This window comes from Schistocerca nitens, chromosome 6, assembly GCF_023898315.1.
Source record: "Schistocerca nitens isolate TAMUIC-IGC-003100 chromosome 6, iqSchNite1.1, whole genome shotgun sequence".
In the NCBI taxonomy this organism is placed as follows: Eukaryota; Metazoa; Arthropoda; class Insecta; order Orthoptera; family Acrididae; genus Schistocerca; species Schistocerca nitens.
Window position 1 is genome coordinate 678,099,356 of NC_064619.1, and position 25,793 is coordinate 678,125,148.

A 25,793-nucleotide genomic window follows, 5' to 3' on the forward strand; every position below is an offset into this window, starting at 1 on the left:
GAGCCGGCGTACCACTACGTAGCAGACGCATACCTCCAAAGGCACGTCTCGCAACATTGGTTTCAAGAGTGCCCCGCACGAAGTGTCGGGCGTTGCGGAAGGATGTCTGGTCCCACGAGGCAATCGCCAATTAGGTTTGGCACCTCTACCTTCTAATAAAATATTGTACTTTATTTCGGGCAATTGCTCTCTGTACTTGATGAGAATAATAAACTACGTAGGCGCACTGAAAAGCAGTGCCTCCGAATTTTTTATGTAAAAACTCTTAAGGCATTTTAAATTAATTAAAACCTATTTACACTTCACAACTTTATTCTTCCTCTCTACATATTTCGAGCCCTATGCCACGAGAGGGTTCCGAACGGTGGCGTGCTCGGTGGTGTGTAACGTAACTATGTCGGTGCACGGAAAACAGCGTGCTGTAACCTAGTTTCGAATTCGAAGAGTCCGTCCGCACATGGAACAGCTTCTCCTCCAGCACGATAACGCCAGACCACACACGAGCGCTGCGTCACCTGCAACAGTCCGACGCCTTGGCTTCACTGTCATCGATCATCCACCATGTGGTCCCGACTTGGACCCACCCGAATCTCATTTGTTTCCAAAACTGAAAGGACATCTCCGATGTCTGCACTCGGATAGCGGACGTGAGGCTGTGGCTCCGTCAACAGAGTCAAACATGCTACAGGGGCGGTATCAACAAACAGGTCTCTCGTTGGGAGGAATGTGTTCGTCGCCACGGTTACAATGCCGAGAATGAAATATGTAGACATGAAAAATGTAGAACGTTAACATCGTTGGTCTTATTTGAAAAAGTTTCGAGCGTTTTCACATAAAGCATTCGGAGACATAACTTTTCAGTGCGCCCTCATAATTTATTTCACATAATACGACTTTTTATGTGATTCATTTTACGTAAATCATTAAAAGACTATGTAAATTGACACCAATTTAGCGTGTAGCGAATCGGCTGAGTAATTGAAGCACGAACTGAGCACTCAGAGTCAATATTTTCGATGTCAAAGTTTCTCGTAAGATCTTCAATTGAGAAAGAGCAACAACCCACTAATTTCATATTCTTTGCGAGTAGTAAGTACCGCCTATGAGGCTGCTACAACACGTTAAGTAAGTAAACAACTGTTTGTGGATTATTATGTAATGAAAAGCTAGCCCACAGCCTCCAAAATGCTGTTAGTTACATTTCGATTCTAGTCGCAACACTTCGTGTCTTCACGAGACGAACTCCGCCAACCTCAGCGGCGCGCTGAATCCAATAATGTTCGATTATTCGGGTTTATAGCGTTATGTAATAGTGAATCATAGGTAAAGGCAACTTCAGTAGACTGGATACTCCCTGCACACAGACAAAACACAAGCTTAGACTTGGAACGAATGAAGTAGATAGTTAATATCTACACACAAAAAATGCACCAAGAAGGTAGATAAGAAGGTACAGGAGATAAAACGATTGCAGACGTATAAAAACAATGAGAAATCGAACAGCGAGCTTAGTTAATTAATGATCCACAGAAGTAATATAATGTAAAATGAGAATTATGCGAAATTATAATTGCTTCAACTGGAATAAGACAGGTTAGTGGAAAAAATCTTTTGTGCTTCCATGCGTTATGTGCAGTACATGTGGTGTGTACGTTTCGTTTTTGTTATGATCGTTGGGTGGACTGTTGGTTTATGATGGTTGATGTGAACGGTTTATACTTATTATTTTCAGGCTAGGCAACACTGGGAAAGAAAATAGCATAAATATAAATCAGAAATGAAAAAAGCACCTTGCATACTTGTGAAATATCTGTACTCTGCTTCTGTTACCACTTCTAACGGTTCATACCGAAGTGATCAAGGAAATGTTATTGCATCTGAATTAACTTTCAAACTTTCACATAGAGAAGTGTTGAACGTAATTTGTCCTGTAACAATATGGACTGTATGGTAAAACTGAATAAAATTATATAGCTGCAAGTACTCATCTGCCTAGAACCAAACTGCAAACTCTGTTTTACGGGGGTGCTAGAGCAATATGATATTCAAAGTGTAACAAATGATCTAAACACAGACAGTTTACTTTATCGCTTATAGACTGATTCTTCTAACAAGAAAAACACGTACCGTTTCCATTAGTGATACAATGTTCAACAGACAAAAATGAAATTCAAAATAAGTGAATATTTTTATGAAATAGTGATGAGACTGCAGATGGCACCCTACAAGCAATTCAAAAAGTAAATGGAAAATAAAAATTATCTTTCCGTATTGCATCTGGGCTACGTGCTGACAACACGGGTGGTAATTTCGGTGCTAACTATTCTTATTTTCAAATATGGGAGATTTGGTACCAGATTTGATTAAAGAAAATTGCACAACTGCACGGGACATGCCACACATTTTTTATTATGTGACACAGTCTCCATAACTTTAAAAATTTCTGCTCATTTTTTCCATTCTACTGTAAAAAGACAAAAACTGAACAACTTTACAAAACCAGTGCACAAAAACTTTCGTGAAATGGAACGTCATATGGGAAAGAGATGGCTCTCCCATATTTTAAATTTGATTGATACAATTGAAAAATGTCTGGAAGGAACTGCATAACAAATGTGGATTTTCGTAGCTCCATTTATAATTTTAAAAATGGATTAAAGAAGAAAACAAAAGAACTCTTCTTTGGAAATGAAAGAGACAAGAGCATTAAAATGTTGTCCCCACCTGAAATGACTAGTAAAATTCACAGCAGCTCCTTATTATTTATTGAAAATGCGTTAGAGTACCTAAATAAATGGTTTGATTTTAGTGACACATGTTGATTATTTACACTAAGTAATGTAAATTTAAACAGCAATGCTAAATTCGACCTTTTTGTTAACAATTCTTGGAAATTTAAAGCTGCAAAAGCTCAAATTAAATGTGGATGAACTTTAAGTGAAGCTGCATTACTAAACAAATTATGTGATCAAATATATATTTCTTAAGGTTTTTCGGAATCATCCTCCGCACAAAAATGGCAACAAATATTTAGTAAGACAGATGATGATTTCAGAAACTTGTACAATTAATTTCATTTCTATAGTCGATTCCCGCCACTTCAGCATTCAAAGAGAGCTTTTGTATGATCAGTATTTGGTGGCAGGACGAAAGAACAAATCATCTCTGAGTTTAATAAAAAGTGAGCTATTTATGTATTCTAACGTAAACAAAGCCTGCAAGTATGCCGTGAAGCTGTCTGGCAGTGACAATTATTTCTTAAATATTGTCAAAAGCAATTATAAACATATTTTAAACAAAGTAATTTTGCAAAATAAATAACACTTTATTTTCATACAATGTACTTTTTTCTTACATTTATCAAACAGTACACCTGATAGCAACACACTGAAGCTGAACCAGTGTTGACAATTCGCTGTCACCATACTTTGGGGATTCCCAATGACCCTGAGGCAGGTGTTGTGGAGGTTGATGATCTTACCCCTCGTTAAGGTAACCTCATCTGTTAGTAGGATGGCTGACAGAATTCCCAGCACCATGGTTGCCTATGCGACAAATCAGGACAAAATAGTCGCCGCAGAGGCAAGTCCATAGATAATACGGCATGTAAGTGATATAAGTGACACGTTTAGAGGCAGCTGTCTTGGAGAATGTTCTACACTGTTGTCTTTCTTACCTCATGCTGGAGGGCCACCTTCCTGATGCTGATTTATTTATTTATTCGTCGAAGGAGAATCCCGCAATGATGAAGGGTTTGCCAGGGTAGTGCAGTGCAAATCAATAGGTCAAAATATACAACATGCGACACACACAACATGATTTATGACGATAGGACAGGTAGTCTATGAGGATAAGATAGGTGGTCGGCCGCTACGTTGATTAAGCGACCATCTCGGCATTTGTATTAGCGATGTAGGAAAACCAGGGAAAATCCAATTCATTAAGGCCAGATACAGCAACTCGATTCTCCTGAATATCAGTTCAGTGTCTTAACTGGATTGCCATTCATAAATCCATAATAATGCACTGTGTAATGTTCCTTGATTGACAAAGAATTTCTTTCAGGTAACCATTAATACAGAACGTAGTTTCATTCTTCACTGCTGCACACACTAAGGACACGCGCTGCAGACTCCAGGACTGTTTTAGGTAGCTTGTAATACATAACACAGTTCCTCTATTCATTGCCGCAACACTAAGGACACCCATTGATGGCGCCTAGGCTGTGAAGACGCGCTGTGTCTCTTGCATAACTCCAGACTCCAACCCCGCCACGTTCAACTATGCTCCTCAGTCCACCTGAAAAACTGAGTCAGCAGACATTACTATCATGATACATGATACCCTTTGTGAAAGCAGTAAGCTATGGTAATATATTGAAATGCGACACGGTACAGTAGTTATCCATTTTCATTACTACCCACTATTCAAAATCTTCAAAGTACCGTAATCTGTAACAATGTGCTATACATTATTCATTAAAAACGATTTAATTGCCTTTTGAAACAAATGTATGTCATTAATACTTTTTAATCCATTTTCCAATTTATTATTATGCAATTTCATCCCTTGATAAAAACGATGTTTTGAATTTCTTGTTTGTTTTCCCTGGGTAAATGTAACTTCAAACTGGCCCCTGTTCTATGATTATGTACAGAACCATTAGTAAAGTATTTAGTAATACTAAATATTTAATAAGTTAGTAATACATTGGTGTTCATCACAGACTGGTGGATGTACTCACTTGGTGCTGTAAGGATACCCAATTTTTTAAAATAGCTCTTTACAGTGAGCCTGGCTGCTACTTCTAGTTACTCTTATGGCCCTTTACTGTAGTTTAAAACGGTGTTCATCTTTTGTGCCTTTCTCCCCAGAAGAGAATCCCATAATGAAATGGGTGTGCATCGGAACAGTATGTCGCCAAAACGCATTGTCTGTTACAGATTGAATGCTAATACCTAAGAACTGATGCCAATCTTTTTGCCAGTATCTTTGCGCGTTTATTCCATGTTAACTACAAACCTATGCTCATCCCTAAAAAAAATTATATTTGTTACACGATCTACAAATTTTTCATCTATGCTTAAAGCGACAGAATTTTCCTCTGTTTATGGTGAAGTATATACAGTTTGTTTTCTTTATGTTCAACGTTAATTTATTACATGTTGCCTAATTGTAAACATCCTTGACTGTTTCATTTGCTTTCTCCAGTAGGAGTTCTGATGTTTTATCAGTTATTATGTTGTTGGTTTCATGATCAAAGAGAACTGTTTCCCCATTTCGTACACTGGAAAGTCACTAATATTGTTACATGCCAACTTTGTACTTGTCAGCAAATGGTTAAAATTTTCATATACACAGAGCGAAGCTATACCGCTTACATTAAGGCAGTATCGACACAAGGCAGTGTGAAGAATAAACACTTGACCACCGAGAGTAAGTCAGGGGAAAACACCATATGGGTGCTTTTGCCGAGACAGGCGGAGGAATTCAGCAGAGATGTAGGGGGACGGAGCAGCTAGTCAGGATCACGTCACCTTTGTTACCAGCTGTGCCGCGATCTTGGAACAGTCATCTCTGACGCCATACGTGGCTAAGCAGGATGAGTCGTGTTGGAAAGAGACAGACTAATTATGGCCTATAATCTTTCTGTAGGAAATCTTTGGCATTTCAGAACAACCATGGATTATAGTCTCCTATAAGTACACGATGCAATGCAGAGGATGACTTAGGCACATGATTCAGTTCAATAGTTACCCGTGTATCTGACGAAATGAATCTCTTTCAATCGTCCATTTGCCCCAGACTTGAGAGAGTATTATTATTCTAAAATATATTGCTCCAGGGAGAGGTGTTGTGACCTCTGCTCAGCATACAGGCTTACGACATAACTATTCCACACTGCATAGAGAGGATCCTTTGTGAGTGGAAGAAAACCCTCTTTGATTACATCTCCTAGACAAAGAAGTTTCTAACATCTATAGACCACTAGGTTGAATCTATGGTGCAGGCCATATCGCGAGAAATAGAATGATAATCACGTCACAAAAATATAATTTTGCAGCAATTTTCGAATTGAAAGCCTATAATTGAATAACAGACATGTATCGTGCCAGCCCTGACAAAACTCTACAATCTGGTGAGCAATATGTATGAGACAGGTGAAATACCGTCACATTTCAAGAAGAATATAATAATTCCAATCCCAAAGAAAGCAGGTGTTGACAGATGTGAAAATTACCGAACTATCAGTTTAATAAGTCACAGTTGCAAAATACTAACGCGAATTCTTTACAGACGAATGGAAAAACTGGTAGAAGCAGACCTCGGCGAAGATCAGTTTGGATTCCGCAGAAATGTTGGAACAGTGAGGGAATACTGACCCTACGACTTATCTTAGAAGAAAGATTAAGGAAAGGCAAACGTACGTTTCTAGCATTTGTAGACTTAGAGAAAGCTTTTGATAATGTTGACTGGAATACTCTCTTTCAAATTCTAAAGGTGGCAGGGCTAAAATACAGGGAGCGAAAGGCTATTTACAATTTGTACAGAAACCAGATGGCAGTTATAAGGGTAGAGGGGCATGAAAGGGAAGCAGTGGTTGGGAAGGGAGTGAGACAGGGTTGTAGCCTGTCCCCAATGTTATTCAATCTGTATATTGAGCAAGCAGTAAAGGAAACAAAAGAAAAATTCAGAGTAGGTATTAAAATCCATGGAGAAGAAATAAAAACTTTGAGATTCGCCGGTGACATTGTAATTCTGTCAGAGACAGCAAAGGACTTGGAAGAGTTGTTGAACGGAATGGACAGTTTCTTGAAAGGAGGATATAAGATGAACATCAACAAAAGCAAAACGAGGATAATGGAATGTAGTCGAATTAAGTCGGGTGATGCTGAGGGAATTAGATTAGGAAATCAGACACTTAAAGTAGCAAAAGAGTTTTGCTATTTGGGGATCAAAATAACTGATGATGGTCGAAGTAGCGAGGATATAAAATATAGACTGGCAATGGCAAGGAAAGCGTTTCTGCAGCAGAGAAGTTTAACATCGAGTATAGGTTTAAGTATCAGGAAGTCGTTTCTGAAAGTATTTGTATGGAGTGTAGCCATGTATGGAAGTGAAACATGGACGATAAATAGTTTGGACAAGAAGAGAATAGAAGCTTTCGAAATGTGGTGCTACAGATGAATGCTGGAGATTAGATGGGTAGATCACATAACTAATGAGGAAGTATTGAATAGGATTGGCGTGTACGGACGCAGGAGGAGCTGGCCACTGTTCGCGAACAGCTGAGCGTGTTGATGTCCGCGGTCAGCCGTCTTCAGGCTGCTGCCTCGGAGTGTAGTGGCAGTGGGGAGTCTGGTGCGTCGCAAGGTACACTCTAGGTGTTACATGCTTCACCCACTGTCCCTGCTGTCGAGACATCTTCACGAGTACCGGGCGCGGTTTGGCCACCCTCTCCCCAAGGGGAGTTGCGGGTTCAGCGGCGTTCGCGGCGCACGAGGCGGACGGTAAATGTGGAGGCTGTCCGTGTGGCATCGCCCGCTCTGCCTGTGAGTGGACATGTGGCTGCTCCTTCAGCAAGGTCCGAGGAGGCACACGGGGGGAGGGCTTTATTAGTTATTCGGAGCTCCAACGTTAGGCGGGTGATGGAGCCCCTTAGGGAAATAGCGGAAGGGTCGGGGAAGAAGGCCAGTGTTCACTCTGTCTGTTTGCCGGGGGGGTCTCATCCGAGATGTGGAGGAAGCCTTACCGGCGGCGATAGAGAGCACTGGGTGCACCCGACTGCAAATTGTTGCTCATGTCGGCACCATTGACTCCTGCCGTCTGGGTTCAGAGGTCATTCTCAGTTCGCACAGGCGGTTGGCGGAATTGGTGAAGGCGGAAAGCCTAGCTCGCGGGGTGGAATCAGAGATAACTATTTGTAGTATCGTTCCCAGAACCGATCGCGGTCCTCTGGTTTGGAGCCGAGTGGAAGGCTTAAACCAGAGGCTCAGACGATTCTGCGGAGATCTGGGGTGCAAATTTCTTGACCTCCGCTATCGGGTGGAGAAATGTAGGGTCCCCCTGAATAGGTCAGGCGTGCACTACACGCCGGAAGCGGCTACAAGGGTAGCGGAGTACGTGTGGAGTGCACATGGGGGTTTTTTAGGTTAGAGAATTCCCTCCCTAGGCCCGACAAGACGCCTCCTGAGATGCGGCAAGGTAGGAGTAGGCAAAATGCAACAAAGAATAACAATATTAATGTGCTAATAGTAAGCTGCAGGAGCGTCTATAGAAAGGTCCCAGAAATGCTCTCATTAATAAACGGTCACAACGCCCATATAGTACTAGGGACAGAAAGTTGGCTGAAACCAGACGTAAACAGTAATGAAATCCTAAACTCAGTTTGGAATGTATACCGCAGAGACAGGCTGGACAGTGAAGGGGGAGGCGTGTTTATAGCGATAAGAAGTGCAATAGCATCGAAGGAAATTGACGGAGATCCGAAATGTGAAATCATTTGGGTGAAGGTCACGGTTAAAGCAGGCTCAGACATGGCAATTGGATGTCTCTATAGGCCCCCTGGCTCAGTAGCTGTTGTGGCTGAGCACCTGGAGAATAATTTGGAAAATGTTTCGAGTAGATTTCCCCACCATGTTATAGTTCTGGGTGGAGATTTTAATTTGCCGGATATAGACTGGGAGACTCAAACGTTCATAACGGGTGGCAGGGACAAAGAATCCAGTGAAATTTTTTTAAGTGCTTTATCCGAAAACTACCTTGAGCAGTTAAACAGAGAACCGACTCGTGGCGACAACATATTAGACCTTCTGGTGCCAAACAGACCCCAACTATTTGAAACAGTTAACGCAGAACAGGGAATCAGCGTTCATAAAGCGGTTACGGCATCGATGATTTCTGCCGTAAATAGAAATATTAAAAAGTGTAGGAAGATTTTTCTGTTTAGCAAAAGTGACAAAAAGCAGATTTCAGAGTACCTGATGGCTCAACACAAAAGTTTTGTTTCTAGTACAGACAGTGTTGAGGATCAGTAGACAAAGTTCAAAACCATAGTACATTATGCGTTAGATGAGTATGTGCCAAGCAAGATCGTAAGAGATGGAAAAGAGCCACCGTGGTACAACAACCGAGTTAGAAAACTGCTGCGGAAGCAAAGGGAACTTCACAGCAAACATAAACATAGCCAAAGCCTTGCAGACAAACAAAAATTACGCGATGCGAAATGTAGTGTAAGGAGGGCTATGCGAGAGGCGTTCAATGAATTCGAAAGTAAAGTTCTATGTACTGACTTGGGAGAAAATCCTAAGAAATTTTGGTCTTATGTCAAAGCGGTAGGTGGATCAAAACAAAATGTCCAGTCACTCTGTGTCCAAAATGGTACTGAAACAGAGGATGAAAGACTAAAGGCCGAAATACTAAATGTCTTTTTCCAAAGTTGTTTCACAGAGGAATACTGCACTGTAGTTCCTTCTCTAGACTGTCGCACAGATGACAAAATGGTAGATATCGAAATAGACGACAGAGGGATAGAGAAACAATTAAAATCTCTCAAAAGAGGAAAGGCCGCTGGACCTGATGGGATACCAGTTCGATTTTACACAGAGTACGCGAAGGAACTTGCCCCCCTTCTTGCAGCGGTGTACCGTAGGTATCTAGAAGAGCGTAGCGTTCCAAAGTATTGGAAAAGGGCACAGGTCATCCCCGTTTTCAAGAAGGGACATCGAACAGATGTGCAGAACTATAGACCTATATCTCTAACGTCGGTCAGTTGTAGAATTTTGGAACATGTATTATGTTCGAGTATAATTACTTTTCTGGAGACTAGAAATCTGCTCTGTAGGAATCAGCATGGGTTTCGAAAAAGACGGTCATGTGAAACCCAGCTCGCGCTATTCGTCCACGAGACAGAGGGCCATAGACACGGGTTCCCAGGTAGATGCCGTGTTTCTTGACTTCCGCAAGGCGTTCGATACAGTTCCCCATAGTCGTTTAATGAACAAAGTTAGGGCATATGGACTATCAGACCACTTGTGTGATTGATTGAGGAGTTCCTAGATAACAGAACGCAGCATGTCATTCTCAATGGAGAGAAGTCTTCCGAAGTAAGAGTGATTTCAGGTGTGCCGCAGGGGAGTGTCATAGGACCGTTGCTATTCACAATATACATAAATGACCTGGTGGATGACATCGGAAGTTCACTGAGGCTTTTTGCAGATGATGCTGTGGTGTATCGAGAGGTTGTAACAATGGAAAATTGTACTGAAATGCAGGAGGATTTGCAGCGAATTGACGCATGGTGCAGGGAATGGCAATTGATTCTCAATGTAGACAAGTGTAGTGTGCTGCGAATACATAGAAAGATAGATCCCTTATCATTTAGCTACAAAATAACAGGTCAGCAACTGGAAGCAGTTAATTCCATAAATTATCTGGGAGTACGCATTAGGAGTGATTTAAAATGGAATGATCATATAAAGTTGATCGTCGGTAAAGCAGATGCCAGACTGAGATTCATTGGAAGAATCCTAAGGAAATGCAATCCGAAAACAAAGGAAGTAGGTTACAGTACGCTTGTTCGCCCACTGCTTGAATACTGCTCAGCAGTGTGGGATCCGTACCAGATAGGGTTGATAGAAGAGATAGGGAAGATCCAACGGAGAGCAGCGCGCTTCGTTACAGGATCATTTAGTAATCGCGAAAGCGTTACGGAGATGATAGATAAACTCCAGTGGAAGACTCTGCAGGAGAGACGCTCAGTAGCTCGGTACGGGCTTTTGTTCAAGTTTCGAGAACATACCTTCACCGAAGAGTCAAGCAGTATGTTGCTCCCTCCTACGTATATCTCGCGAAGAGACCATGAGGATAAAATCAGAGAGATTAGAGCCGACACAGAGGCGTACCGATAATCCGTCTTTCCACAAACAATACGAGACTGGAATAGAAGGGACAACCGATAGAGGTACTCAGGGCACCCTCCGCCACACACCGTCAGGTGGCTTGCGTAGTATGGATGTAGGTGTAGATGTAGATGTAGATTGGGGAGAAGAGAAGGTTGTGGCACAACTTGACAAGAAGAAGGGACCGGTTGGTAGGACATGTTCTGTGGCATCAAGGGATCACAAATTTAGAGTTCGAGGGCAGCGTGGAGGGTAAAAGTCGTAGAGGGAGACCAAGAGATGAATACACTAAGCAGATTCAGAAGGATGTAGGTTGCAGTATGTACTGGGAGATGAAGAAGCTTGCACAGGATAGAGTAGCATGGATAGCTGCATCAAACCAGTCTCAGGACTGAAGACAACAACAACAACAACAACAACAATATCGTGTAACGAGACTTTTCCCCAGGGCTTCACTCATGTATGTGTTCAACTTACACATTGCACACATCTCCTCCTCTCTCTGTGTCCATCTCTTCCTCTTCTGGCCGCCCTCACATTCTCCCACCTCTATCTGCCCATCTCCCCCCGCCCACTCTCTCTTACCTTATTCTCCCTCTCTCTCTGTCCATCTTATCCTCCTCCCTCGTCCTTTTTCGCCTCATTGTCCCTCCCATCTGTCCATCTCCCTCTTTCTCTGTCTCCCCCTCACCCCTTTCGCTGTAGATCTCCTCTGCCCCATCTATCTGTTCATCTCATGCTCCTCCACACTCTCGATGTCCATCTCATCTCTCTCCATCCATCCCTCTGCTACCTCTCTTTGCCCATCACCTCCTTCTTAACTTTTTCTCTGTCTCCCACATCCTCCTCCCTCCCTCCTCCCCATCTCTTCCCCCTTCTCACCACTTAGCTGTACCTTTTCGGATACGTAGCCCCTGCAAAGTGTGCTGATACTTCCTGAATGACAGGCATGTTGTGCAGTGCAGCCTACATGTCACAGTGAAGAAAACCCATTTTTGCCCATATCTCTGCTACTATGGGAGTTACAATGTTCTAACCCCCATTGTGCAGTATGTGTGGGTTAGCAGTTGCTGGACACACACACACACACACACACACACACACACACACACACACACACACACACACACACACACACACACACACTCATACATACATACACTATTTTATACATATAATTCTACTACAATTTATGGTTTAACATACTGATGAGATTAAAAAATTAAGATTTATTGAAACCATAATGATTGACATTTTTTAAAAAAAGATTAAAAGTTGAGATTTGTGTCTGAGCAAAAACTCATTATTTCTTTTTTGAAAATAACATGTTGCAATTATAAGCTCGTATCTTTGTTAGGCCAATGCAAGTTAATGGAAGGAATGTAACAATTAATCAAATTTTAGGGAGGAAATGAAGAACACACTTTGTATGTGGAGTGCTAATGAGGCAGCACATCTGCTATTAAGTTAACTATCTCGCCATTGGATGGTGTAAGGAGCACATGCTAAATAATCACATGCTGATATTACATGTAATGAATAGTGGTGCACCAGAATAAAGATGGACTTTTCAAAATGCACTATATAACAATGCAGAATGTCAACTGACCATACATTTAAAATTATGCTGGGCTTATACACCATATAAAATTTATAGTCATACATACTGTTTGCTTATGGTCTGTACTGTAATAATAATAGAATATTCAAACAATATTAAAAAACCATACAATTAACCTATATCTTTAATCAATCAAGCAACATGACGCAAAGAAAACTGCAGTGGTGTGAGAGCCTGCAGCTCAGTGCAGCGAACTTGGGGGGGGGGGGGGTCATGTTCGATGTCAATATGCATAGATGTTATGAGGATGTTATCAACTGTATGCATTTTATCTGCTGTATGTTTTTTAATCAAGATATGTATATGGGTGTGTGGAGTAGCACTTCTATAGAAGTTCCATAAGGTACATAAAATTTTGTATTTTATATAATAGGTGAAATTAATTGTAGTCTCTTCCTGCCCCTCTAATTATCTTCATGTTCTCCCCTTCCTTCAGATGATGGTAGCATAATATTGCTGAAATCAGTCATCTTGGAACAATAAAAGTTTCTCTACCACAGTTGCGGCAGATGAAGCGTGTTCTTCATTTCCAGCCATATGTATCGCCCTACAATACAACATGTGCACTTTACGAATTTACATTTTACTTATAGTTAATTCAAATATAAGACTTTCCCAAACAAATCAGCCTTAAAATGAAAGTTTCAAATAATTTTTTGACCAATTGGCCTGTGCTTGCATACACTTCACATTGCTGCGTTCATAACTTAGTTGTCTTAAAATACCTGTTTCAATAATTAGCAGAACCAGAGCCCCTCACTAAAACGTTCACAGTGGTCGCTTGAAATTCACTGTTGCGTTTCAACTTACTATGACGTAACGAGCTTGTATGCTAAGTCTCAGACGCTGTGCATCTTAACGCATCTGGTACATTTCATGCAACATTTCCTTTACGAATAAAGTTACCCAAAAACGATTTTTACAGCTCTGCGACTGACTCCAGGAAGTGAAACATTTTTTACGGGTCTTGGTTTGTATGAAATGTAATGTGCATGAAATAGGCTTTCCACGAAATGTGATCTCACTTCAGAGTAGCAGAATTTTGTTTGCTGTGCTTAGAAAAGTCTTAACAGTCTTGTCAACTGTTGTCCATGCGTTTGACTGGGACACACTGGGATTTTGGTGAGAGTTTACACGGTCTTTGAGACGGAAATGCGTCTTATCTCGTATCAGCTGCTCACTGAAAAATTCAGCTGAATATTCCCACAGAAAAAGAATTACGTGTACTATTTTACGATTATGCGAAGGCCCGCACCACAGTATTAAAAGAAAAATACATTTCTTGTTTTAAATTTTTGTGATTCCGCCTCCTACGTTGCAGCCTACACAGCCTGCAACGTAAATGCGTCGATGCAACCAGTGATGCAATACGAATATTTTCTTATTCAGCCAAACCACACTGCCTGCAAAGAAACTGAGCATTCAGAAGGGGAGGAGGAAACGAACTGAGACTTCACGGGTTGAGCAGATATTTGATATTACTGCACAGAATAAAAAATCGAGTTAAATTTAAAAACAAGTTGGCAGTATGAGCCCATCTGCCAGTATGATGTTGCACCTCCTGTAGCCTGTGTACACGCACTGAATCAGTAAGGCAGGGAGTCATGTAGCTGCAGTATCCTCTCCTGAAGCAATCTAGGCAACAACTGTCCTAATTGGTCTTCGATACCCCGGGTAATTGCACTGGAATAGAGTTGATGACCAAGCTGCTAGCACACAAGTTCTGTTACGAACACGTATGGGCATCTTGCTGGTCATAGGAGTATCTCAGTACATTGCTGGCAGTTCAGAGCCAATTGACGTCTGTGGATGAGCATTGGCCTGTTGAAAAATGGCACCATAGTACTCTCGCGTGAGAGGTAACTTATGGCGATGCCTGTGCCATTGGAGTTGTGTCAAACAGTCGCAGCCATAACCTGAAGTCATATTCGATGCCTTCCCACACCTGTATGCTAGGAATAACACCGCTGCGGCTCTCCGAAACATTGAAGGAATGAGATCTCTCTCCACATTGTCGCCATACTGGCTGACAGTGGTGATCTTGGGTGCTGCAGGACCACGATTCATCGCAAGCACGAGACGACGCCATTCATCAGTAGTCCATGTTTGCCAGTCATCGCACCACTCCAAAAGCAACTGTTGTGCTGACCAGACTATGCATGGAACGGAAATTCCCTAGTACAGGTGGTGCTAGCCTCAGAACAGTGGTCCATGGTGACACAGAATGTTGCTATGAGTCCATTACGTGTTCTCGGATGGCAGGAGCAGATGTTAAGGGCTGAGGATGCGTTTGATGCACCATACAGCGACACTCCCTTGTGGTTGTCAGACGCAGTCGACTGGAACCTCAGCGACCAGTATGCATGCATTCACATTCACATGCAGTGCAACGTCGATCAGCTGTCACATCGAATGCTAGAAAAATCTAAATGCTTCATGATTCGACCGACCGGCCCAATAGACAGCGACAAAGAGGCCCCTTTGAACCTCTCTCAGCGCTGATAAAACTGTCTCGAACGAGCATGCAGCATCTCCATGTTCTTCACTGTGCTGATCGACATCACGCCCTTTGTGCAGGGTTGGACAAATGAAAGTGGCCCAGAGAACAAGGTTCCAGAGAACAAAGAAACACACAGAGGAGGAAAGGAAATGCACTATTCACCTGTCTATAGCAGATGCTGAAAGTAACCGCTGTCCATCTCTTGGCACTGTGAAGCCCTGCCTGCTCAACAAGTTGCTCAAGGCGGATTGAAGATGGTCCACTGGAATTTCTGCAATCTAGTCCGAAATGTTTTGCTGCAGCTCTTGTTGCGATACACGTTAGACCTGAAGGTTCCCCACGCAGAGTAATCGCACACTGGTAGATCAGATGACCTGGCTGGCCAGCTAGGGCCTCGACCAGACTCACATCTGCTAACAACTCTCCCATGCGTGAAGATTGTGCAAATGTACTCCAAGGTTCGGCTGACCGTATGGGCATTTGCTCCATCCTGATGGATGCACCTGTAGGTATTTTTCTCCTCCGTTAATGCTGCCACAAATGGTTTCAAAATTTTGGCAATGTAACACGCCGAAGTCAGCTTACGATGAAAGAATATGAGACGAGTAATGCGGTGTGCAATCACTGCACACCAGACCCCAAACCTTTTGATCATGCAGTGGTGTTTTGTGGAAGTTATGAGGATTCTCCGCTGGCGAGATCCTATGATGTTGTGAGTTAACATAACCATACAGGTGAAACCAAGCTTCATCAGACATGAACAGCAGATCCATGCCCAAACCATTCATTGTTATCTCAGTGAACAGTCACTCACAAAACTTGAGGTGCTGAGGAGCATCTGCAGGTTTCAATAGATGAACAACAAACACCTGATAGGAATGCATGTGCAGGCCCAGGTGAAGTATTCGTCTGCATGATCGACCTGATATCTTGGTCTCTTGCGACAGGCGGCGGGTTGATTGGTAGGACTTTGAGCCATTTTCTGTTGAACTGAAGCCACATTTTCTGGTGTACAGGCACGTTTTTTTAATGTTTTTTTTAACTTGTTCTAATCAGATCCTGTCTGACGCCATTTTCGGACTAAGCGTTGCATGGCACTCTTTGCTGGTACATTGACACCATTAAACTTCTCAGCAAACAACTGACCACACCGGTTCCACGACTTTTTTCTCACATAACTTTCCCTAACGAACACTTGCTGCTCCACTGTGAGTACCATCACCTCCTTTGCACTGCTCCACTCACTCGGACACAGTCCGCACTATGAGCTGAACTGGTATCGACCACGAGATGGGCATACACGTGGTGTGTACGTCATGGGATGTGGCTATATGCATACATTCATATCCAATCACATTCAATCGTCCGGGCCACTTTTATTTGCCCCGCCCTGTATGTCCTACCAGATGTGCTAATAACACTAAACATGAGAACAATAATGCATTCTGGCAGTCACTCTACATGCTACAGAGACTTGTAGCTCTAACGACTCACATACTCACTGATGCAGTTCCTTCTCTAAATCCTCGCACGAACGAAAAAATGGCTGACATCGACGTAAGTGTCCAAGGAATAGTAAAGAAACTGAAATCACTCAACAGAGGAAAGTCCACTGGACCTGACGGGATACCAATTCGATTCTACACAGAGTACGCGAAAGAACTTGCCCCCCCCCCCCTTCTAACAGCCGTCCCAGTTTTCAAGAAGGGTCGTCGAGCAGATGCGCAAAACTATAGGCCTTTATCTCTGACATCGATCTGTTGTAGAATTTTAGAACATGTTTTTTGCTCGCGTATCATGTCATTCCTGGAAACCCAGAATCTACTCTGTAGGAATCAACATGGATTCCGTAAACAGCGATCGTGTGAGACCCAACTCGCTTTATTTGTTCATGAGACCCAGAAAATATTAGATACAGGCTCCCAGGTAGATGCCATTTTCCTTGACTTCCGGAAGGCGTTCGATACAGTTCCGCACTGTCGTCTGATAAACAGAGTAAGAACCTACGGAATATCAGACCAGCTGTGTGGCTGGATTGGAGAGTTTTTAGCAAACAGAACACAGCATGTTGTTCTCAATGGAGAGACGTCTACAGACGTTAAAGTAACCTCTGGCGTGCCACAAGGGAGTGTTATGGGACCATTGCTTTTCACAATATATATAAATGACCTAGTAGATAGTGTCGGAAGTTCCATGCGGCTTTTCGCGGATGATGCTGTAGTATACAGAGAAGTTGCAGCATTAGAAAATTGTAGCGAAATGCAGGAAGATCTGCAGCGGATAGGCACTTGGTGCAGGGAGTGGCAACTGATCTTTAATATAGACAAATGTAATGTATTGCGAATGCATAGAAAGAAGGATCCTTTATTGTATGATTATATGATAGCGGAACAAACACTGGTAGCAGTTAGTTCTGTAAAATATCTGGGAGTATGCGTACGGAACTATTTGAAGTGGAATGATCATATAAAATTAATTGTTGGTAAGGCGGGTGCCGGGTTGAGATTCATTGGGAGAGTCCTTAGAAGATGTAGTCCATCAACATAGGAGGTGGCTTACAAAACACTCGTCTGACCTATACTTGAGTATTGCTCATCAGTGTGGGATCCGTACCAGGTCGGTTGACAGAAGAGATAGAGAAGATCCAAAGAAGAGTGGCGCGTTTCGTCACAGGGTTATTTGGTAAGCGTGATATCGTTACGGAGATGTTTAGCAAACTCAAGTGGCAGACTCTGCAAGAGAGGCGCTCTGCATCGCGGTGTAGCTTTCTGTCCAGGTTTCGAGAGGGTGCGCTTCTGGATGAGGTATCTAATATATTGCTTCCCCCTACTTATACCTCCCGAGGAGATCACGAATGTAAAATTAGAGAGATTCTAGCGCGCACGGATGCTTTCCGGCAGTCGTTCTTCCCGCGAACCATACGCAACTGGAACAGGAAAGGGAGGTAATGACAGTGGCACGTAAAGTGCAATCCTCCACACACCGTTAGGTGGCTTGGGGAGTATAAATGTAGATGTAGATGATGGAGAGTACAAGAATGGTGTTACACTGACAACTGGCCATGCGTTCTGCGCGCTTCGCTGTTTCTGTTAGGGAGTGGTTATTGTCTTTCCGCACGCTTTGAGCGCTGTCTGTTAGTCCACTGTGCTGACGCTCCGACTGCGCCCGTGCTTCGCAGCAGGAAGCCGTCATGCTCGCCGCCTCCCTCGCAGCGGCGCTGCTGGTGCTGACGGCGGCCCCCGCGCAGCCCGCCAACATCCTGGCGCCCATCTGGTTCCAGGCGAGGAGCCACTTTGCAGTGTACGAACCGCTGTTCAGGGCGCTGGCGGCGCGCGGCCACAACGTCACCGTGCTCAGCCACTACCCCCAGCCGAGTCCGCTCGCCAACTACCACGACATCAGCCTCGCCGGCAGTGCGCCCCTTTTCACCAACAACGTAAGTGCATTCCTGTCTCTCTATGTTTCCCCAGCGGATATATTCTACATACACTGGTGAGCCGAAACGTTATGACCACCTGTTTAATAGATTGTTGGTGCACTATGCAAACACAATTCAGCAGCTGTTGTGCTTAATGTGGATTCTACAAGTCCTCAACATGATTCTAGAAGTATGTGGTACCAGATGCCTACGCAGAGGTCAAGCAGTTCTCGCAAATTACAGGATGGTGGTTCACGGGGACGCACCAGGCGCCCGATATAGGTTCAGAAAGCAACAGATCAGGCACATTTTCTGTCCAAGCCATCCAGGTGAGTTCACTATAACGCCCCTCAAACCACTGCAGCACGATTCTGACCTTGCAACAGGGACAGTTGTCCTGCTGGAAGATATCATCGGGAGGGGGGAGTGGGGGACTACAAGCATGAAAGTACGAAGCAATACAAATGGTCTACAATAATCTTCAAGTAGTTCACTGCTGCGATGATTCCTCCGATCACCATCACAGATCTCATGGAAGTCCAACTCAATGTACCCCGTGGCACAGATCTGCCCTCACCAGCCCGCATCTATGGCGTGGTAGTGTTTCGTGCAGGCATTCGCCTGGATGAGGACGTGCAGGGACCCAACAGTCGACCGGGTATGACAAGAAATGTGATTCATTCGACAGGCGACACGTTTCTATTGATTCACAGCGAGCCGGCCGTTATGACCGAGTGGTTCTAGGCGCTTCAGTCTGGAACCGCGGTGCTGCTACGGTCGCAGGTTCGAATCCTTCCTCGGGCATGGATGTGTGTGATGTCCTTAGGTTACTTAGGTTTAAGTAGTTCTAGGTCTAGGGGACTGATGACCTCAAATGTTAAGTCCCATAGTGCTTAGAGCCATTTGAACCATTTTTGATCCACGGTGAAAACTCAGTGATTCTTCTCCCACTGCAATCGTAACTGATAATGTTGTTGGGTCAGTACAGGAACATGTAGGTGTTGTGTGATGTGGAGCTCCATGTTCAACAATGACCTTTGAACGGCGTGCTTCGAAATCTGTGCCTGTGCCAGAATTGTACTCTGCCCTCAGGTTTGCCACAGATAGCTGCCTATCGTGGATTGCACAGAGGGGGATCCTCCGACCACTATGTTTTGTGATGAAACGTGGTCGTCCAGTACCATACGGCCTAATTATTATCCCACCCTGCTTCAACCACTTCCCATAGATAGTAGTACGCCAACAGGCTACCAGCATCGCCGCTTCAGAGATTTTCGTTTCCATTCGAAGGGCTACAACAACGTGCCCATTATCAAAACCGCTGACATCAGTGGGTTTCCGCATTTGTGGCCAGTATGTTTGCTGTAATGACTGCCCATTCGTCTCCCTTCCACTTTCATTCTTTCATTACTGCGTCACGTGCCTGCAAGACCACCAGGAGGCCCTCAACCTCTGTGCGCAGTGGTCACAATGTTTCGGCTCATCAGAGTACTGGTATATCACGAAGAGATTTATATCATTTGAACTGCAATAACTCGAATAAAAGTAACAATAAGCCACATAGATGGTCACGATATTACAGGTGATGTTTGTTGTTCAAAGTTCCTCCAGCGACAGCAATACAGCAATGGTTCAAATGGCTCTGAGCACTATGGTACTTAACATCTGTGGTCATCAGTCCCCTAGAACTTAGAACTACTTAAACCTAACTAACCTAAGGACATCACACGCATCCATGCCCGAGGCAGGATTCGAACCTGCGACCGTAGCGGTCACGCGGTTCCAGACTGAAGCGCCTAGAACCGCACGGCCACACCGGCCGGCAGCAATAGAGCATCTGCAACACTTTGCACCAGATCGACTCACGTATGTTACGGTTGCCATCGGAGTGGATTCACAGGCTTCACAATCGCCTCTTTCGTGTCATCTTCCGTACACGGCTTTGTAGCGCAGACAGGGTCTTTCAGAGTTCCCCACAGAAAGAAGACCAACGGCGCTAGGTCGGGAGATCTGGGTAGAAACTCAGAACCTCGTGTCGGCTTGTCCATCTCTCAACAGACGTTCCAATCAGGAATTGCCGGACGTCACGATGGTATGTGATGCTACATTGACTTGTTGTAAATAAAAAGAACTTCATCTTGGTTCAGTTGTTGAACAGATGGTACAGTTTATTCCTGTAGCATAGTAAGGTAATTTAGACCAGCCGCTATGTCTTCTAAAAAAAATAACCAAACATGTTGTCTTATAGACAAACGTACCATACCAATAACCCTGGAAGATTAACAGAACGTTCTTTCATAAATGTGGATGATCTCTTGCCCTGTTCACACAGTTATGGCGATTGATAGTTCTATTCAAACGTCACAGCATCAGACAAAACAATGAGATGAGTCAACTGTTCATTATCGCTAATACATTCAGAAAATTCGAGGCGCCTAACCGGATAGTCTTCATTCTTGGGAATGTACGGCGTGTCCACTTTCCTCGTTTTAAAATGAGCTGAACACTTGATATGCATAAACCTTATTCACGTGGAGCTTGCTACATTGACTTCTTTAGGCACCTTGTAGAAACTAGTACCACTGCGTCTGCTACTAATTCTTCCTGCCACACCGTCCATTCTTCAGATCAAGCACATACCCTCCCCTCTCAAATTTGTCACGTAATTTAGTTATTGTTGCACGTGACGGTGGCGCAATAGGATCCTCTGCCCGTCATCGTTTCTGCACTTTTCTCATATTTTCAAATTTCCAACAACTGTTTAATCTACTTTCTTTCCTCCAAGAACAAGTTTCCAGCAATATTGTTATTAAGGTCTATTTACTGACAACACAAAATAAACAAAAGAAATTATTACTTCTGGTTGACGTCTTTGACTTGGCGCTACAGTGTTGCTACATCGGCTACCGTCCGGTTAAAGGTGATACCCAAACAGTGAGGATCATTTCACAAGTGCTGAAATTCTGTTCATGTAATGTGGGATGATGTGGGAAGCTGCTGCCATCAGATATGGCGTGAACGCGAGGTACTCTGCCCACAATTGATTTTGAACGTCAAGTAACTGAGCTGAGGCACACAACACGTTTTGTATCCTGAATTTACACTTGTATCTCAACTTAACCACAGCCTCCTGATGTGCAGTGTATCCGAGAAAACGGCGGTCGGCAACCTGCGGCAGGCTATTAATCACGCTCGCTTTGCTCACGGCGATTAAAGCTGATCTGTACGAGCAAACGCTAGACAGAAATAATTCAGTTTCAGCGCTAAAAGCAAACTGTAAGATCTCGCTTTTGCTACGCGAGCTGGCGCGGTACGGACCTATGAGCAGTCCCGTTTGGAAGTCATTTACAAGTTATATCCGTCACGGGCAGATTCCAAACAGAAAACGAATGATAGAATGAAAATTAAAAGCAAATAAAAAAGTCAATATGATAACGAAAATGATGCGACAAAAGGATAAAAATAAAAATTAACTGAAAATAATAATAATCAGTCATTTTGGTAAACATCGAAAAATAAAAAAAATTATCACCCGATTGGATTCGGACCGACGGCCTTTCCTCTCTCACTCTGTAACTTTACCACTGCGCTACAGAGGACGTTCGCATAGTGTTATAATACTTATTTATCACGTCTTGTGCTAAAGAATCAAGTAATCTTCGGCTAGTGGTGTGTACGAAATGTGTATTATTTCGTCACAATCGTTTTGTGTATGTTGTTTTAGGAGTGTTTATCCTGTGTGAGAAAATGCGAGATGAAAGGGCGGGACCCAAGACTCACGAGCCTAACACAACAAGAGAGTCATACAAGGAACTGGAGGTGAACTGACCGCTTGTTGTGGCAGTTTGGCAACGACGAACAGTTCGAGGGTAACGTTCTGTGCTCTCGTTGCGGGAAGACATCTCCAACACGTGAAGTTGCTGATATGTGTTACAAACCGGACACAATAGGAAGGACCAGGCCCCTTTGCTTTTTTTCTTTTATCACTCGTTTATTACATCGGAGAAATACACATTTTAAGACAAAATTTAACTACATGAAATATGGCTCCAAGTAAAGGTTAACACAAGCAGTGACAAAACTTAGTTCTCTTACGGGTTTCTGCTGGCAACAAATTTTAAGGAGGCAATGTAAGGTTTATATCAATTTAGCTCAAACACGTAGCTAGTGATTGAATTACGACACAGACACTTTAATAATTTTGGTAACAAACAAATAGCGTGAATTTGTACTCACAGTAACCAACTAATAAAAAAAAAAAAAAAAAAAAAGGTTCAAATGGCTCTGAACACTATGGGACTCAACTTCTGAGGTCATTAGTCCCCTAGAACTTAGAACTAGTTAAACCTAATTAACCTAAGGACATCACACACATCCATGTCCGAGGCAGGATTCGAACCTGCGATCGTAGCGGTCTCGCGGTTCCAGACTGCAGCGCCTAGAACCGCAAGGCCACTTCGGCCGGCAACTAATCAACAGCCTTGCCATCGAATAAGGAGTAGGATATTTGCAAGGAATTAGCAACACCCAGCAACTAGGGGAGTTAATACCAACAGTCTTTAAATGTCTTGCTCCCCATTAAATAAACAAACTTACAGTAATTAAATGAATAACAAATCAAACACACTACGCTCCACACAAACTCCTCAGTGGAAGCTAAGCCAAAATGAAGATTCCATTGACTAGCAGTGAAGTCACACTAAAGCTCATCTCTGTGTTCCCAGACACACATGGGGCAAACTTATACAAGACAAGATTTTGGAGGGAGGACGTCAGTAAAACCGGTAGTGGAGCTAACTCGTGCCACTGAAAATTGAGGTACTAGACCGGGGCACAAGGTGGCGTACAATGAGGTTGCCTTAGTGCTATACTGCGCTGCAAAATATTAATTCAAATGTCCAGTTCAAAATTAAGTACACATAAACCAGCATTAATTAACGAGGAGTGACACCAGATCGTTCGAAGGGATGACAACACTTAATTGAAAAGACCAATGCCGGAGGCGGCAGTAACATTAAACACCTTCTCCGAGTTTTAAAAAAATGGCTCTGAGCACTATGGGACTTAACAGCTGTGGTCATCAGTCCCCTAGAACTTAGAACTACTTAAACCGAACTAACCTAAGGACATCACACACATCAATACCCGAGGCAGGATTCGAACCTGCGACCGTAGCAGTCGCACGGTTCCGGACTGCCTCAGAGTTTTAACCAGGAGTCACTTCCCGCTATATAAGTAAACATTTAACCAAGCACAAGGAAGGAACCCCAAAGAGAAAATTCAAATAAAACCCCCAAAAGATTATAAAGGACAGGGAATCCAAACTATTTAAATTTAAAAGAATTAGCTCTCCCCGGTCGCAAGACACGGCGAGCAAAATCAGGAGAGCAGACAGGCAGGCAGCCAAAACATATCCTCCATCCTGAACCGGCAGACCGCGTACAACCAACTCCACATATACGTGGTGGCTTCCCACCTCGTACCCCGCAGCGTCTCACCAGGTAGCCCGAGCAAACGTCAACTGCCACTCGCCCCGCGAATGCGGAAAACAACCTGGCAAGCAAAGATAAGAAACATCGAAGGATCGATAATGGACATCCAAGAGACTGGCGCGCCAGTAACGAGCGCCACGGCCCAGTATCAACTATCAACTTGTGTCAATCAGACTATGGTCATGAGAGCACCGTATACTATATTCACAGTTAGATCAGGTTATCAGTGTCTTCTCAGTTGTTAACGTTCAAACAGTGTAAACCCTTTCGTGTGACACTCTGCATCTGTCTCTCGGACATATAAAACACGTTTCGTAAACCCCACAACGTGGCAACTGCCGGTTTCCGCACTGTGAAGGTCCCGTTATGGAGAACACATTTACTTGGCATCCTGACTACAGCATGGAACACTGCTCTTGCTGCCATTAGATGTAGAGAAGAAACAAGAATTTCCGACGACAGCTACACTGCAACACAGTGAAGGATCCACAGCAACACTTAGCAGCAGAAGCATCAACCTTGTGCATCAGTAGAGGGCTCCAGTTCCGACAACGCAACCGCCATGCGGCAACAAGCAACTTTCAAACGACTCCACCGCAATGTGGTCGCCGGCATTTGCCGTCCACCGGCAGCAACCAGGAGGCAGCACCTGCCGTTTTCAACCATCTATCTACATCTATACTCCGCGAGCCACCTTACGGTGTGTGGCGGAGGGTACTTATTGTACCACTATCTGATCCCCCCTTCCCTGTTCCATTCACGAATTGTGCGTGGGAAGAACGACTGCTTGTAAGTCTCCGTATTTGCTCTAATTTCTCGGATCTTTTCGTTGTGATCATTACGCGAGATATATGTGGGCGGTAGTAATATGTTGCCCATCTCTTCCCGGAATGTGCTCTCTCGTAATTTCGATAATAAACCTCTCCGTATTGCGTAACGCCTTTCTTGAAGTGTCCGCCACTGGAGCTTGTTCAGCATCTCCGTAACGCTCTCGCGCTGACTAAATGTCCCCATGACGAATCGCGCTGCTTTTCGCTGGATCATGTCTATCTCTTCTATTAATCCAACCTGGTAAGGGTCCCATACTGATGAGCAATACTCAAGAATCGGACGAACAAGCGTTTTGTAAGCTACTTCTTTCGTCGATGAGTCACATTTTCTTAGAATTCTTCCTATGAATCTCAACCTGGCGCCTGCTTTTCCCACTATTTGTTTTATGTGATCATTCCACTTCAGATCGCTCCGGATAGTAACTCCTAAGTATTTTACGGTCGTTACCGCTTCCAATGATTTACCACCTATGGCATAATCGTACTGGAATGGATTTCTGCCCCTATGTATGCGCATTATATTACATTTATCTACGTTTAGGGAAAGCTGCCAGCTGTCGCACCATTCATTAATCCTCTGCAGGTCTTCCTGGAGTACGTACGAGTCTTCTGATGTTGCTACTTTCTTGTAGACAACCGTGTCATCTGCAAATAGCCTCACGGAGCTACCGATGTTGTCAACTAAGTCATTTATGTATATTGTAAACAATAAAGGTCCTATCACGCTTCCTTGCGGTACTCCCGAAATTACCTCTACATCTGCAGATTTTGAACCGTTAAGAATGACATGTTGTGTTCTTTCTTCTAGGAAATCCTGAATCCAATCACAAACCTGGTCCGATATTCCGTAAGCTCGTATTTTTTTCACTAAACGTAAGTGCGGAACCGTATCAAATGCCTTCCTGAAGTCCAGGAATACGGCATCAATCTGCTCGCCAGTATCTACGGCACTGTGAATTTCTTGGACAAAAGGGCGAGCTGAGTTTCACATGATCTCTGTTTGCGGAATCCATGTTGGTTATGATGAAGGA

General features: G+C 43.6%; 1 protein-coding gene across 1 annotated transcript in view; it reads left to right on the plus strand.

The window, feature by feature from the left end:
- Positions 1-25,793, plus strand: part of LOC126262439 (UDP-glycosyltransferase UGT5-like) — a 178,401-nt gene that overhangs the window by 34,014 nt on the left and 118,594 nt on the right. Inside the window, exon 2 of the mRNA XM_049959087.1 lies at positions 18,148-18,458. Within this exon, the coding sequence (XP_049815044.1) occupies positions 18,213-18,458 (246 nt within the window). The 5' untranslated portion in view covers positions 18,148-18,212. The remainder of the gene's footprint in view (positions 1-18,147; positions 18,459-25,793) is intronic.